The sequence below is a fragment of the Strix aluco genome, chromosome 4 (assembly GCF_031877795.1).
Source record: "Strix aluco isolate bStrAlu1 chromosome 4, bStrAlu1.hap1, whole genome shotgun sequence".
NCBI lineage: Eukaryota > Metazoa > Chordata > Aves > Strigiformes > Strigidae > Strix > Strix aluco.
Window position 1 is genome coordinate 26,203,683 of NC_133934.1, and position 17,597 is coordinate 26,221,279.

The 17,597-nt window shown below is 38.9% G+C and overlaps 1 protein-coding gene across 3 annotated transcripts in view; it reads right to left on the bottom strand.

The window, feature by feature from the left end:
- RFC1 (replication factor C subunit 1) overlaps nt 1-15,037 on the bottom strand; it is a 44,960-nt gene extending 29,923 nt beyond the window's left edge. The window contains exons 1-4 of one of the 3 annotated variants that reach the window (XM_074822359.1): nt 14,815-15,037; nt 7,761-7,889; nt 5,934-6,009; nt 3,423-3,542 (exon numbers count right to left, since the gene is read on the bottom strand). In XM_074822359.1, coding sequence (XP_074678460.1) covers nt 3,423-3,542; nt 5,934-6,009; nt 7,761-7,889; nt 14,815-14,817 — 328 coding nt within the window. In that variant the 5' untranslated portion in view covers nt 14,818-15,037. Of the gene's footprint in view, nt 1-3,422; nt 3,543-5,933; nt 6,010-7,760; nt 7,890-14,814 lie in introns of those variants that run through there. The other 2 variants (XM_074822357.1, XM_074822358.1) reach the window with 2 other exon arrangements.
- Nucleotides 15,038-17,597: the final 2,560 nt, after the last annotated feature.

Sequence of the window (17,597 nt, forward strand, 5' to 3'; positions counted from 1 at the left end):
TTTTACATTGTCCTCTGCAGTTCCTGCTTCTCCATAGGATTTCTGCCAGAATCTATACTCTCATTACTCAAGTGCATTTCAAGTCAAACTCCCTTAAGGTTCAACTACATATTCTCTACTAACCTTTGCAATATTCAAGAGACCAAGGCAATTGCTATATATGCATAACTACCTCTAGACGATGTATACCAAAGGCTAGTTATTCACTAAAAGTGAAGTCACAGTTCCTGCCAAATAACCACCTGTGATGAAACCACATGAGGTTCAACACATCATAATAACAGGTCATTTTCTACAAAGCTCAAGGTTCCATACTTCATTAAACAGTCAAACAGAGTGTTATTTTAATGAGTACAACAAACATTTGGATTTTTTCCCAATCCACTAAGACTGTTCTATCAGCAAAAGAAGGCTCTTTCCCTTATTACCTGCTAGAATAACTTCACTTTATCTTTGGCCATCAGTAAACTAAATATTTATTTAAATTAAATTTGTTTCAATAATAACAAAGTATTTGATAGAATTATAAAGAGCAACTATTCTTTTTTTTGCCTTTTTAAGAAAGGCAACTTCACAAGTTAATAAGAAACAATGCAACACAATAATCAATTCACTCTTACACAAACCAGAAAGCTAATTCCCCCAATGTTTTTCAAGAAAGCTGTATCCCACATAGTTATATAGAAGAGCTGAAAAGAAATTTGAAAAACAACAGAAAGCAAGTTTCAAATTAAATTGAAAAATAGGTTGAGGCAATTAACTACCAAGCTTCTACTGACTACTTGGTGCCAGTACGCTCTTTCAAACACATTGCCACAGACAGAACCCTTGAGAATGAGATTCTGACTTTTGAGCAAGTCCAACAAGTGTATTCTTGATTTAAGTTTTCAGCTGCATAACACTAAAAAGAAAAAAAGGACAAATGCCTACAAATTTCATCAGGATGTTTTCTATCTACTATTTCTATATTCCTATTCTTGTAAAACATGTTTACCTCAAGCCAAGAGCTGTATCAATACCATTAAAATACAGTCAGCTTGACAGCTCATTAAGCTGAAGAAACAATTTATACTGATTAAATATAAACAAAATTCAAGTGTTAAATCTCAAGGTTATAAAGGCATTGTTTTAGTCATAGACCATTAAGTCAACCTGGTGTGTACTAGTCCTGTGGCTAGTAAAGAACTCCAGGAGACAAATACAGAAGACCTGATAGTTACAGCCTCAGCTGAGCTCAGACCAGATGTAGGTTTAGTACATCTAACAACAGCAGCAACTGACAAAAAGTATAAGTCTTTTTCACTTCAAGCCTAAGTTATAGTAAGTAGAGAGAGATGCATCACAAACTATAATACCTTTGTGACCAAGATGTGTCCTAGTGTTGCAACTCTCAGGAAATTCTACAGCTTGTGTTGCACAGGTGCTCAGAGTATGGTAACCAGTATCTGGTATCAAAATACCTAAATTTATCTGCTTTATAACAGATCAATGTGAAATTACAATAGATTCAGTGTAGAAAGAGACCTTTTATGTTTTAAAAGCAAATCAGAAAAGAATGAACCTAACATGACAAAATATCTAAGTTGGGAAGCTATCAGCTCTGAACAGTAGACCTTTCAAAAAGCTTCTAATTTATCAAATTAACAGAGACATAGATGTTTCCAATCTATGTCATTAAGACAGGAATCAAATTCATCCTATCATCAGAATCTTAATAACCAAATTCTTTCAGACCACATATAGTCTTAATCTTTGCTTAAGTGCCACTAGCAGACCTCTTAGTTAAAATGGAACAAGAGAACAACCAGTAGTGAAAGCAGCCCTGAAGTTGCAAGCACTCACATGTATTTCAAATGTATTAAAAAAACCCCTACACAACTCTACATAACAAGAAATGCACATGCATACACGTTAGCCAACTATTCTCAGATGCTAAAAAAGAAGTGTTAAAGTCCATCTTCAAGGAGTACTGAAACATTTAGATAAATACTAGATGATCTGTTGATTTTCATTCACAGATGCATTTTTACAGAATTCACAAAACCTGAGTATTTTCCCCTATGCTGGTAGCATACCTTCAAGGATGCTTGATTCATAAATAAGACTGAGTCCACATAAACTGATGTTCACCTGTCAAACATTAGTAGCTAATGCCACTGAAACTTTTCCATAACATCTCAAATTTAGTAAAGGAAAATACACAATATGAATTAAGTAATTGGAAACAAAACTGCTTTATGATAGAATTAAGAACACGGAGGGGAAGGGAGGACAGACACAGAAGAAAATCACAATCAGTTTTCTGTTTTGAAGCTGGGAAGGAAACATATTTAATGAGAATTCTGCAGGATGAAACTTCCATAACAGTAGATGAACATCTGCCCTGTAAACTTACAATCAAACTCCTCTTGAGAGCACCAAGGTCAAGAATCCCACAAAAAGCAACACTGAAAGCAGTACTAAGGAACAACCACCATGAAAACAATGAAAAATTAACACATAAGACTTCAATGAAACAGATAGAATTTACCCTTATCTGTTCAGTTGAATGATACTTATGGCTTGAGTTAAGATTCTGGCTTTAGTTTAACTATACAGCTTCTAAAGGAATCTAAATCTAAAAAAAAAAAAACCTCTGCTAAGAATTTAGCAGTTAATCACTATCACAATTTTTTTCAGAAGGCTACAGGAGACCTGAAAATGATCAAGAATGCTTAATTACACTCACTCCTTTCCCCAAGAGCAAAAATGGCTCCAGAATTTAGAAAGCTGAAATCCGAGACTGAGAAGTATGGTATAGTATGGTCTATATAAGGCATAATGCAAGTTTTTGTTATGATTTTTTTCCCCCAATTCCAGTTCTTCCTTAAAAGTCTAATAGATAAATAATGGCTTTTTTTTCAAAACAATTGTTTGTGCTGATAAGGAAGTAAACACAAAACCCAAGAACTTTTGCAGTCACCAACAAAGTAGGCAGAGATTAAAGACATGGAAAGTCATATACCAAGTAAAAATCCAGGTTTTCAAACCTATTTATGGTAACCAACAGTCACTTCACAAAGTGTGCTAGTGAGCAGTTTAACTATATTAAAAATACTTCCTTTACTTAAATCCTTCCCTGAAATCTAAGGAATACTCTTAAACAGGGAAGTGTTAGCTTACGAAATCATATGCCTGTCTAAACCAACCTAAGCCCCTACGTAACATCACCTCAGTTCTACCCAGCTCCTGACTTTACAATACTTAAGGCTAAACTTCTAAAGTACTTTTGGTTAGCTTGTTTAAGGAGAACATAATTTGCCTTTCTCAGTATTAGGTTTTATGGTCATATTTAAGAGTGTATCAGTCAAACAATGCATCCCATTTGTAACATGATCCACCCCACTACAGCTGAACATATAATGATATATTTCTTCCATTACCTGTCTCTGAAATATAAACAACAGGATCCTGCTTTAGAACTTTACCAAGTTTTGAAGTAGCTGCTTTTTTCTCAGATGGCTTCTTGGATTTTTTCACTGACTGCATCTCCTCTTCTGAATCTGTATTTTGACCACAACACAAATGTGTATTTCCTCAACATACATACAGGCTTTAAGTAATAGATCACATACCATTAGTTAACATGGATTCATATATATTGAACTGAGAAAAAGATATCATATGGAAGGTCAGAGCACAGCTTCATTTTTCTCCATCAGCTAATAGCCTAGCCATCATTTATTCCAGCACATACATGACTAAATGAAAATTCGGTAGAACTCAGTCTAGAGAGTGTTTTTTGTTTACAGAACAAGAAATATTGTTACTTATTCCAAGAACTGCTATGCCTGTACAAAAACCTTTCTGAAAAGGAATGCAACTGTCAAGAGTACCACATCAGATTACTAAAAAAAAAAACAACCCACCAACCAAACAAAAAAGCCCACAAAAAGCAGCTGACGGAACTGGGGCTGTTTAGTCTGGAGAAGAGGAGGCTGAGGGGAGACCTCATCGCCCTCTACAACTACCTGAAATGAGGTTGCAGAGAGATGGGGATGAGTCTCTTTAACCAAGTAAGAAGCGTTAGGACAAGAGGTAATGGCCTCAAGTCGCATCAGGGAAGGTTTAGACTTGATATTAGGAAGTATTTCTTTACAGAACGGGTTGTTAGGCGTTGGAATGGGCTGCCCAGGGAGGTGGTGGAGTCCCCATCCCTGGAGGTGTTTAAGAGTCGTGTTGACATAGTGCTTAGGGATATGGTGTAGTTGGGAACAGTGAGTGTTAGATTAATGGTTGGACTGAATCATCTTCAAGGTCTTTTCCAACCTTGATGATTCTGTGATTCTGTGAAAAAAACACCACAACAAACTTTTAACATAGATTCATTAGCCTGATTAATTTTATGTTGTATTATATTATGCTGGTGTATTCCACACCACCTATTCCAAAAGCTAACAACAGGCTAAAATAAATCACATGAGGTAGTACTCTTGATTTTTCAGAACACTGGCAGACTGCTATCCACCTCACCAACCTTTCTCTATATCCCAAAAGTTGTCAAGATACCAGGATTATGCATCCCAACATCCAAATAAGCAAGCAAGACAAACTGAAGAAGCAGAGATCACTAGCAGGTGTAACAGAGGACTACCCTTCAGTGCCTTTTTCAATGATAAACACTAATATATATTGTAATTATTAAAAAAACACCCACACATACTTTTCCATCTTCAAGTCATGAACTTACAGCACTATTTCTCTTTTGCTCTCCTACTACCAATGGGCTAGGATTCGCAAAATCTCCAGACAGTATCAGCACTTCAAAGGTAGCAGTTGAGTTATATATTACTTTTGTACTCTACCTTTTAATGCAGAAATATTTCTACTGCTATTCCTCACTGCTAAACAGGACCTGTTTACAGGACAGTTTATTTGGAGATATGAACACATTTTTTTATGTAACACCACTGTTCTGATGGATGTTTGGGATCATTTTTCTTCTGAGACAAGCAATCTGCTATTGTAAAAAGATTGCTTCTAAAAATTCAAGCTGAAGTCTTCAGTAGGAGTCAAAAATTGTAGAAACTCCTGCAATCTTTTCTACAGATTCACAACAAATATTCAAGATTCAAAACCCAATCAAAGAGGGATTAAATGACATAACAGCTCAGAAAGATTAAACTAGAAATTTCAAGCCTTTAAATTAAGCTAACTTAACTTGACAAGCAAGGGTTTGCAGTTTGTTTTTGTTTGAGAGGGGGGGTGTGCTTTCTGTTGTTTGGGTTTTTTAAGATATAAGTGCTATAAAAGGGGTTTCCCTTTTTATAATATTCCAAAGAATATTTTTAGAATGTGATAGCAGTTCTTTAAATTATATTCTGCGTGTTCCATACTGTAAATTTAAAACTACGGGATGAACATTTACAAGATTTTTTTAACAGTGAAAGACACATATGGAAACACAAGTTAGCCTTTTAAAACAATCTCCTATATTCATGCAATGCACAGAAATGTGGAATTATAGTATATGATCAGCCTCCTGTACACAGCGTAGGATAGTACTTATTCCTAAGAGAATAGGAAACCTAAAACTCCCCACAATTTATATCTGTCTTCATAACAAAAAAAAGTTCTGGAGTTTTGATAGAATTTAGTATCTGAACCTTTTTTTGGTGGGGGGTTTTTTGCGGGTTTTTTGTTTGGTTGGTTTTTTTAACAGATGTTTTGTTAAAAGTTACTTTGCACTGTTTATTACATGCACTGCACACGCTGCACTCATTATCAAATACATTTAGCTATCCAGATAATTACCGTGAAAAATGTTTTTAATTGCATTTACTAAAAATGCAAAGCAACCATAGCTTTCTTTCAGATATACCATTTATCTAATTGACCTTGAATGCTAATGCAAAAGACAAAAAGGAGCAATTGGAAACAACTGTGAACACTACCTGAATCGTAGATTACTCTTTTTTTCTTGTTTGTCCGCTTTTGTTTGGAATCATCTTCACTGGGTGAATTACTCACCTAAGAGTAACAGCCCATTAGTTCAACCAGTATACAGGTTCTTCAAGCTTTTACTCAGTTACACATTCAAATTGATGAGTTTCAAACAAATTCTAAGAGAAATTATTTATTTCCCAATATTATATATATATATTTACGAACAGTCTTGTGCTAACTCACAAGTGGGAGGGAGAAAGGTGCAGGACAGAGGAAATAAGGAAGAAACTGCAGCAGTAAAGCTAAATGTGCTCCAACCAAACCATAGATGATTATGTTGAGAATAAAGATTCAAATTTAATGCCAATTAAAGTAAATCAAACAGATTTTCAAGCACTTCTAACTTTTAATGAAAAAAAGAAATTGCATGGTCCCACCAGAAATCGAGGTGGTACAGGCCAGTAAGTCATTTGTACAGAATTCAGCTTTCACTTTTGGTCCCATTATGGATATAGCTTTGCTGTAACCACCAGAATTCAGCACAATTTCAGACTAAAATACAGCCAACTGAAAAAAGAAAAAAAGCATTTGCAACAGTTGAAGCTAGACTGATTTCCTATTCAGTGTCCTGGTTGCTTGCAGCTTTCCCTCTCACCTGTTAAACAGTGCAACTACCGTAAGAGATTGCAGCAATGGTCACAGTCAACAAATGTATTCTATTTAGCAGCAGCTGGTATTAAACTGTGTCAAGGAATTTTTTTTTAATTTTTTTGTTTAAAGATGTAGACAAGTTTTAGATATTCAGAAAAATCACAAGCTGCATAGGTAGGAAGTTTCCTGGGCCTAACAAACTACCAACTATGCTTTTTTGTAGTCATGCACAGCTGTAAATGCTTCTAAAGACATAATTTCAGATAAATATAACTACACATTTTATAATCCACATTCAGTCCTAATCTGAAACTTGTTAAATCCTTGATATAATTGGAAAATTGCCAAGTAAAAATAATAGATCACATAACTGCTATGTCTTTCAGCTCCACTGAATGATCCTTTATTTTCACATTGAAACAAATAAATTATACAGCCAAAATATTTTTTAAAGTAACATCTTACTTCTTGATTGTGATGCTTCACATTAAACATTCCATCCTATTAGAAACCCACTAAGTGATTTTAAAGCCCTCTTTAGCCATTCCTTCCTTTTTTTATACCAGTTCAGCTGATTAACATGAAAAGTAATAACCCAATCTAATTTTAAGCTGTCATTTTACAGAATGTGGTCTTTGCAACAAGTTTACCTAAGTGACCCTGTCCCAGAAAGGCAGTGTTAATGTTTCTCCCACAGGTGTTTAGAAAACACCTGGTTAAAAAACTGGTCAGAGGGCACCTACACCACAGACTTTTACATTACTTGGAAGCATGACATCCTTATGATATGTCCACAGCTACTGTGCATAAGCCTCAATCTTAATTAAATTAAAAATTAAATAAGCAGAGCTACTTAGAAAACTGTGGGCTATAGCTAAAACAACTTAAAATACATCAGATTGTTCCTACATTAACACCTAACCATAACACCTTCTACCTACCTCTCCTTTGCCCTACAACCCAAATATTTTTAAAATTAGCAATTTTATTCACCACCTACAAAGTTTTGCTGCTAGAAGTTAATATTAAGTGGTAGTTTTCTCCCATGCCTATAAAAACAACTAACATACAGTCTGGCTTTTGAGTATATGAGAACTACTGCGACTTTAAAAAAATGCTAGAGATACAAACAATCTTACATCAGAAAAACCAAGCACTTCACAAATAAGAAAAGCAAAACTAACCTTAGTCTCCTTTCCCCTTTTCTTCCCACTTGAAGGTCCTTCACCATTTTTAATTTTTTCATTTGTTTTCACAGTCTCACATTCTTGTCGCTTTCCAGGAGGAACAACGCCAAAGAATTTCCGGATATCCTAGTAAAAGGGAAAACAGATTTACAATTTTTTTAATACTGATAGCTCTTAGAAGTTCCAAACTACAAAACAGCAATGCACTTAAATTACTTTCTCAACAGCTGCATTATAGTATTTGTTGATCTTGAAATTTTGTTTACAATTAAGGAAACAAAGACCAGCTAGTTAAACATAGCTGCTCACACACTGCACCACCTTTCTCTTGTCTTTGAATCATGGAAAAAAGTTTATTTTTCCCTTAGCTAGACACCTTCACCAATACACACTTCAAAACAAATTTCCATTAGGAATGAAATACAGTGACTTAAGACAGATGTATAATTAAATGATTTTTTTCCCAATTAATCATCATAAACCTAGCCCGAAGTATTTTTATAGTTAAAATTATCGACTCGGGTATGAAGTAGTATCTAATGTAAAAAGATTAGAAAAAGCACCAAGAGCTAGAAAGCAGTCAAGTAGTGGGACATACTGCATCCTCCACCTTATAAATTTAGGACAGGAACTCTCATCTCACTAAAAAAATTAGCCAGCAAAAAACATTAAAGTTTAAACAAAGAGAAACAACTTAATACAAAGAGCTCCAAAAGGTCTATTTTGTAACCTTATTTTAGTGTCTGACCACAGTACAAGCATAAAAAGCTTTCTAAATACACAAAATCAGCAACTGAAACTTCAATTTTAAAAAAGCACTATTGTATACACAAAACCAAATCTGACTTCTGTTGAAAAAAGCTAATGTTTTGGTTTTATTAAAAAGAAATTGAGAAAACATGTACCTGGTCAATATCACTACCTCCAGGGGTAGCAGCCATTTTAAAGAAAGAAAGTACCTCATATGGCCTAAATATACAGCAGCTAAAGGGTGTGGCTCAGGACTACATGCTACCCAGCTGATAGCTATTCCCCATCATCATTCATCTGGGTAGTTTTTGATTATTATAGGGAACTACAAATAAAGTAGAAAATCCTTAAGAAATCTCCATAAAAGTCTGATAAAAGGTGTTTCAGGGTCCTTTTCTCCTACCAGTCAGTTCCCTGATGGTTTGAATTTGGGTTATCTGAGCCTAAAGGGCATAATATCAATGGACTATGTAATTTGAAAGCATACACAAAATATGGGACACACTGCTATTTTACACTGTGTTGTGTTTGCATGGCAAGGTTTTGGTAGTGGAGGGGCTACAGGGCTGGCTTCTGAGAGAAGCTGCTAGAAGCTTCCCCTGTGTCCGATAGAGCTGATGCCAGCCGGTTCCAAGATGGACCCCACTGCTGGTGAAGGCCGAGCCCATCAGCGACAGTGGTAGCGTCTCTGTGATAACACATTTAAGAAGGGGGGAAAAAACATGTAATTGCAGCCAGAGAGAGAAGTGAGAATATGCGAGAGAAACAACTCTGCAGACACCAAGGTCAGTGAAAGAGGGGGATGAGGTGCTCCAGGCACCGGAGCAGATTCCGCTGCAGCCCGTGGTGCAGCCCATGGTGAGGCAGGCTGTGCCCTGCAGCCCGTGGGGGTTAACGGTAGAGCAGATCTCCACCTGCAGCCCGGGGAGGACACCAGGCCAGAGCAGGGGGATGCCCAAAGGAGACCAAGCCCGTGCTGGAGCAGGCTCCTGGCAGGACGTGTGGCCCCATGGAGAGAGGAGCCCACGCTGGAGCAGGTTGGCTGGCAAGACTTGTGACCCTGTGGGGGACCCACGCTGGAGCAGTCTGTTCCTGAAGGACTGCACCCTGTAGAAATGACACATGCTGGAACAGTTTGGGAACAACTGCAGCCCGTGGGAAGGACTCATGTCAGAGAAAATTCGTGGAGGACTGTCTCCAGTGGGAGGGACCCCACACTGGAGCAGGAGAAGAGTGTGAGGACTCCTCCCGCTGAGGAGGAAGCAGCGGCAGAGACAGTGTGTGATGAACTGACCGCAACTCCCATTCCCCATCCCGCTGCACCACTCGGCAAGAGGAGGTAGAGAAAATTGGGAGTAAAGTTAAGCCCAGGAAGAAGGGAGGGGTGGAGGGAAGGTGTTTTAAGATTTCGTTTTTGCTTCTCATTATCCTACTCTGATTTGATTGGTCATAAATTAAATTAATTTTCCCCAAGTCGAGTCTGTTTTGCCTATGACAGTAATTGGTGAATGATCTCACCCTGTCCTTAACTCACAAGCTTTGCATTATACTTTCTCTCCCCTGTTAAGCTGAGGAGAGCTTTTAGTGGGCATCTGGCATCTAGTCAGGGTCAACCCACCACATACATGTACTCCTACAATATAAATGTAGTACTATATAAGCTCTGAAATTTTGACTGCCTATACCTATAGCTAGCAAGTTTGAAGAAAGCATCTATTTTAAAAGTGTTAAAGTAGATTCAATCATTATTACAGACTTCTTTTTAGGCCTAAGGGTAACACAGGCAACAGGAAAATTGATTACAAGTCTCATTAGATCTTTTATGTAGTAAAATGATTTAAATACTTAACTAGAACACCGCAAAATAAAGTGACTTTAAAAGTTTTGTTTTCATTTTTTACAGTTGTTACTTTTAGGTTTAAAATATTTGGAGAATAATTTATTTTAGATCAATAGTAACACTATTCATTCTAGTATTTTAACTAAAAACTAACTAGTAAGTGAACTGCTCTGCAAACACCATATGCAATAATTTATTTTTTTTATGGACCAATACAAGGAAATACCATCTTATCTCAGTTTACGAAATGCAGACCTAATAAAGATGATGTATGAAATTGACCTGTCTGCCCCAGCTTCTTCCACTACTTTAATATCACAGTTCCTGAACTGCTAAGGCCTAAACTATAACATGTAAAATACTATTTTCTGCCCCATCAGTTCTCATGAGATATCAAGTTAGCTCTTCATAAACACCTTTAATTCACAAAATGAATGCCATAGCTATAAGCCCTGACATGTTCAATGTGCTATAAAGAGGACCTAAACTGCCACTTCAAACTTTTAAAAATAGTATCTAATCAGGGTCAACTTTACAATCTATTTTCCCCCAAATCACTTCATAAACACCTAAAATAAATGGGTGACAGTCAACTGCTACTGTCTTTTATAATTCAGGTAGTGTTTAATTAGATTAACAGTTCAAATGAGAATAAACTTTTTTTTTGTTTTTTATTCAAAGCAGCATCTTCTATCCATTCATTAAGAAAGCAGCATCCATACAAATAGTATTTTTTCTTTGAAAATACTGTGGTGATACAGCAGCTGCATATTCCAGAATCACCTCCCTCTGTTAACACAACTCATTCTATTCTCTTGATGCAAACTGCACTTCAGTACTCAAGAAATGGCAGTTTTTTCCTTTTCTTTGTTACATGCTTGTCTTAAGGAGTTTTTCAGAAAATACTGTGAATATTAAAGCACATAAGCCACCTAGAGGTTTCTGAATAAAAGTTTGTATTAGGGTAGTAAATTTTAATTTCCCACTGTGACCATCTACTTCTGTGACTAAACTACATAGCCCTAAGCTACAAAGGAAAATTGACATCTGTGTGCAGTCTTCTTCAGTCTTCAGAGTTATAAATCCTCCAATCTTCTTCAGCTATCCTGCTCTTCGGAAGAAAAGGTAACCTTGTTAGCCACTGCTGGCCTATAACAGATGGTGAATTCAGAATTGCTTGGGAGAAAAGTATGCCACAGCACAACAACGAAGTTATCTTTCACTGAAGCTTTTATCCAAGAGAGACAGATTTTTTTATGCCATTTTATCTTAAGAGATGTCAGATAAATCCTTAATTCATTGCATAACTAATTGCAGAAATGAAGCAATATAAGTATCTATCAGACTGATTCCCATCCGACAAGTTTGAAAACTATTTATAAAGTATTATATAAGCGTAGATCCCAGAGAGGATCACTTGCCTCCATTCAGGGTTTACCTATTTAACATACTCTGACTGACCATCTCATTGATGTGGAATGCCACGCATATATATGAGTTCACCAGGTGGAAAAACTGCATATGTTTAAGCTTTTATCTGTGCTCATTCAAATAAGGAAAGGCGTGTATCAATGTAACTGGCAAGTTTGCTTCCAGAACGTTTTCCCAAAAATCACAGGTGTCATCAGCGTTGCGTATCCTGGAGATACACTCACCAGCATGGCTGTTCCAGGAGGTCCCCTTGCCCAGAAGGTTAAAATTAAAGAGGTGAGGCTATATTAGTGTGGCTCCCCATGGGTGCTTCAGCAGCAGCAACAAGATATGTAACTTTGAGCAGTTCCACTTAAGTAAGAGGTGGAAATAAGTAAGAATTTCTGATCGCTCCTGCTAAATTAGGGGGGATAACTGATGCATAGCATCTGAACAGCCTAAAAAGCTATGTTCAGGTGCACGGGTTCCTGCTGAGCTATCTTAGTAATCATATGATCTCAGTAATGGCTGTGCCATCTTGTTCTTGCCAGTTTTGACTACTGCTTCAAATCCTCCATCTTATGCAACAATAGAAAACCATAGCAATTAATCATGCCAAATTGCAAGTTTTCTCTTGAAAGATTTGTATCTGTCTGTTTTACTGAGAATAACACAAATAGAAACTGAAACCTATTTGTTAGGTAGTACAGACTGGTTATTCAGAGTTTGTCAGGGTGACTGACTTTTAAGACTTCAGTAAATACCCAGCTCAAAAAAGTCGGTTATAAAAATCATAAACACTCCATATGTTTTTTTCCTGCATTTCAAAAGCACCCTAAACCAAAGAGCAACTACTTCAACATTTTGATGATAGAACCATCTCAACCTAACCATAATAGGCAGTGTTTTTAGACAACTAGTGTCCAGTAAGGCAAATTATTTCCCAAATCATCATATAATTCAGTTTGCACCTCAAAATACAAGATAGAAAACTGAATTTCACCAACCTAGCTCAATGACTGCAATTGAAAGTAATGCACTTTATTTCAGGTATTCTGAAGTCTATGAGGGCCTTGCATCAAAAGAATCGTATTTATATGCAGTCTGTCTCTTTCAGTGCAAGTTTTGTGCAAACGTCAGCTCTGACATCTGCCTGAAAGAAAAATTGCACTAACTGAAATCAAATGTATAGTGTCACTTCAATGAATCCAGTTATCTTTGCTTGGATAACTATCCTTAATTAACGTTTATGAATAGTGGTAACTGCAGCACAGTTACTATACAGTATTTTTCAAGCAGTATCACAGTTCCAAGTACACATCAGCTGATGCTACAGCTCCGGCCATGTGACTGTCTTTCTCAGCTAGAAGTAACTCAAGTAGCCCTACTCCCAGTCATTCATTCCCTCAGTTGTACCAGTATACCTCTCTGCTTGGGAACTGGGTCAAGCCACTAATCTGGACAAAAAAATAAATCCCCTCTAGGACAAATCAGGTCATTGTGTAACTCTACACACACCAGTTCAGTACAGCTGAGAAGATGTTGCAGAACCAACCCAACAGGGGCTACCTATGTTTGGCACTAGATGAAACAAAAGTCTGTTTGCCAGGGTATGATATTAAACTCCAGTATACTTGTACTGTCACTGCACACATAGAACAGGCTACACAGTTACTAACATCGCCATATTTTTGCCTCTATCTCCACAGCTGCAGCAGTGATGGTTTCAGCATCGAAAAGGGAATGGGCTGAGGCAACTCATCCTCCCTTCAAAACAGTGATTGTCTTCATCCCTTCTAGGAAAGCATCAGACATTGCAAGATGTGTAACATTCAGAAGACAACACAGAGGGGAAAAAAACCTTTGTCCTAGGAAGGTAGGAAAGGAGGAAGCAAGTCTTCCAGTAAGATCATTTTTCTAAAGAGGTGATGGCAGGCGAACAGGAGAGGCAGACTTGTCCTTATACATAAATTTGAAGTTATCAGCCAGCCCTAACAAACCATGGAAATATCACAGTAACAATAGTTTCAGGATTCTTAGTGCTGGCAGACCTCTGTCAGTACTGTGAAAGACTCAAGATTGTATTGTCCATCATTGCTGAGCATCAAGTGTAAGATATAAATAAGGTTAAACTATATGGAGAGTCCAAAACCAAAGTTGAACCCAACTGGCATTGAATGGCATTTGTAGTTAAGCCAGTAAAATATCTGCACAGAGACTCCATCTGAGTAGAAGATGAAGAGAGCCAGAGATGAAGAGGGGATACTATCTTATTGGCTGCATAAGCAAGCAGCACTTTGGAAAGCACAAACACGTATGTATTTGTATTTACAAACTCTTTACATCCTAATGAGACTTGCATCCTTCATAAACAAATGTCTACTTCTGGACTTCACAGTTCTTTTTTTCCTACTTGTTTTTCTGCAAATATTGCACACCGTCCAATTCGGCAGCAGAAACACCCTCTTGTACCCTCTTACTGAAATTAAAGGAAGAGTTAAAACTTCGACAGACCGCGTTTAGAGAGAAGTTAGCTCGCCCGCCTTTGCCCCCCGGCCAAGCCCACGCTCCGCGCCTAATTAACCACCACCCGGTTTCGGGGAGGGGGGAAGCTGCTGAGGCTCAGATCTGTCCCCCTCGGGGCAAGGGCGCAATCGCGGGCATTTCCGCGCCCAGGGGTGTATTGCCCTGGCACGCGTGGGAAGCGGGGCCTCGGCCCTCAGCGCGGGAGCGGCGGGAAGCGCGCGAGCACTCCCGGCGGCGCGGCCTCTCCTCCGCAGCCTCGCAGCAGCCGCCGCCGCCCGGGCAGGTCTCCGCCGCTCCGCCACAGCGCAGGGCCTCCGCGGCCGCCCTCGGGGGAAGAGGACGCCGGCTCCGCTCGGCTCGGCCCGACCCAGGCCGAGCTCCAAAGGCCGCGGGGCAGCAGCCAGGCGCCGGGGAAGGCGCCATCCGGCCCCGCCGCCGGGACACTGCGCAGCCCTCCCCCACCCGGGGAGAACTACGGCGGGGGGTGAAGGGGCGGCCCCGCGGCTCCCGGTGCGGCGCGCTCACCATGCTGCCAGCGGCGGTTTCTCTCGCTAGCGGGTCCCCTCCGGCTCCATGCCTCCCGCCCCCCGCCTTCGCGCCAACTCCCGCGGCCCGGCGCGCAGCGCTGCCGTCACAGCCGCGACGGGCGGGGCGGCGGCCGTTGGAACCCCTCCCGTTGGGCCCAACGGCCGGTGGCGCTGCCGCGGGACCTCCGGCCGCCCCCTCCCGCCCAACCGGCCTTCTCCCTTTTTTTTCCCCGCTGCCTGCTTTCCGTGCAGGCGTCAGGGGCTGGTGCCGTTGCCGTGGGGGTGTAACCGCTTCTAACCGCTCCCCTGAACCTCGGCAGGAAGCCGGGGCAGCTCCCGCGCGTCCCGGCCTCTGAGTGAAGGGAATGAGTATGGCAGCTCGCGTCAAAATGGTGGGTGGGCTTCCAGCTGCTGCAGCTCCACGAGGAGTAAAGGCTGTGTCCTCAGTCACCTTTGACAGAGAAGGAGAACTGACCGTCTTAACGCTTGTAACAAACAAGTGGACAGAGCCAGGCCTCCCTGAGGTAGTGTTTTAATGCACTGAGCCAAACGAAACATCTGAATATGTGGACAGCTAGTAACACAGCAGTGCAATCACCATAAGTCAGGTCTGAACCAACGCAGCACATAAAATCATTTTCCTGTAACAAACGTGGGTCGGTCCCTTCTTTCGTGGCTGTGCTGGAACCGTCGGGCTTCAATTCAGTATTTCTCCCCATGCATTCGGGCTTAGGAGAGCTCAGAGTTTACATCTGAGGGATCCAAGAGAAACTGAAAAGTTATGCTCTGTCTTCACCCACTGACTTTAATTTATAATCAATTTCTAATGAAATCTTACATGTTCTCTTCCATTTTTTTCCTCTACTTGCTGAATGCTGGGAGGGAATAAAGTTGGGCAAACCAAGTAAAAAACAGTTCCCCTCACTTGTCTGATGTTTAGATTCTGTCAACCTACTGAATTGCTAATTATTGCTAGTCTGGGAGAATGGGGAGGCCAAACAGAATTTGTGACACTAAAAATATTGCCATTGATTTAGAAAACCATTTAAAAAAAAAAAAAAAATGAATACAAGCTCAATTTGTACTTGTTTCATAGGGCAATTGCCAGTGCTATCATTTGTATACCTTCTGTATTCACTTCGTTTTCTTTCTTTATTTTTTTTTAAAGAACAAGAGACTGTCTACTTGGTGACATGGTCAGATTCCAGCAAATTACATAGAGATGAAGGATCTTTTCGTCCAATCTGAGAAAACATGAATGTTAGTGATGCCTATTACCATTCCTGTTTAATTCTTCAGATTGGATTTTTAAGTAATTCTAAGACCCTGTTGGTATAGAAGTTGCTACTGCTCCTCTATGAACACACGTGATCAGGTGGACTCTTGTATTTTCAACATTAGCATAGCTTGTGAATTTGGATTTCTGCATAAGAAACACATGACAGTGAGCAAGTAAACAGACTCACAGCACAGGCTGTGCTTTTCAGCCTGTTTTGCAAGTTATTCCATGTGCATTCAACTATAATGGCTATGCAAACAAAACTGGTATCACTTGAGAAAAATGTCTCCAGTTATTATGTTTGTATTTATTTAATTCTCATTAAGTAATTTTTAAAGCTGTGCGTATTCCTGATACCAGAACTAAAGAGTAGTTAAAATGGCTGACATTTGTAGTAGCCAAACAAACTGTTTAAATAATGCTAAAAGAATTATTGCAGGTGGTTATCTCTATTTGTAGTTGATAAAGCTACCTAGAATAACATCCAGCAGAGCAGTGTCTGCTTGTGGGCTTGTGACATGTTCATGATTCTTGGAAGGCAAAAGTTTAACCCTTTGGGAAGAGATCAGACTGAATACCTGGAATGACTATAATTCACTCCTGGGTATGGTGGGGGAACAGAGGATACCTTTGTTTTTACATGCATTGATATGAAACCACTGGAAGCAGGAAAAACCTTGCTCTGCCACAGGAAACAAAACTGAGTAATTGTGTCATGATGAGCTTTGCAAGATAAAATGAAGGCAATATCTCTCGAGTCTATAATTGATCATGGGTTGTGTTTTAAAGACATATTACCCAACTAAAAGTAAAGCTTTTTAAAAAGTAGCTGAAGTACAGTCAATATCATCACTCTATTTACAACTAAGACAAATAATTTTAAAAATCAGGCTTGTTTTCTACCTTTCTGAAAATCACAGACTATTTGGCTTTTTATGTTTGGGGTTTTTTTCCAAAATACATTTTAAAAGTGAGATACTAACTCTTGATCTTGAATTTTTTTCCCTCTTGAACAAAACCAGTCCTACTGTTATTACCACTGAAGGCTTTGTCTTGCTTATTGAGAGGAGGTTGTTTATATGTAAAATGCATTTTCTTATCTTGAGAAATAAAAAATAGTATGTTTTCTTTTTGTTAATATTTTCTTGTTTATTTTCAAATTTTTGTATATTGATATGTTGATGCAGTTTTGGAATTGAAATCAACTTTTATTGAAACTTTTGAAGCAATGTTTTATTTATTGCTCTCAAAATTTTTATTTTGAATTGCTTGAAACAATTGCAGGATAAGGCAGATTCTTGTAACTTAACACTGAGATACTTTTGAAGTCCACAAGGCAGTGTTTCTTACATGTTTTAGGGGACAATACACCTTGATCATTTAAGAAATCTTTGTAATGGAACAGAGATGTTCTGAGTTTCCTGTGTGTCCAGAGGACCTCTGAGATTAGGAATTGGCCTAAAGACATACAGGATGGTAATGCTGAGACAATTAGGAAAACA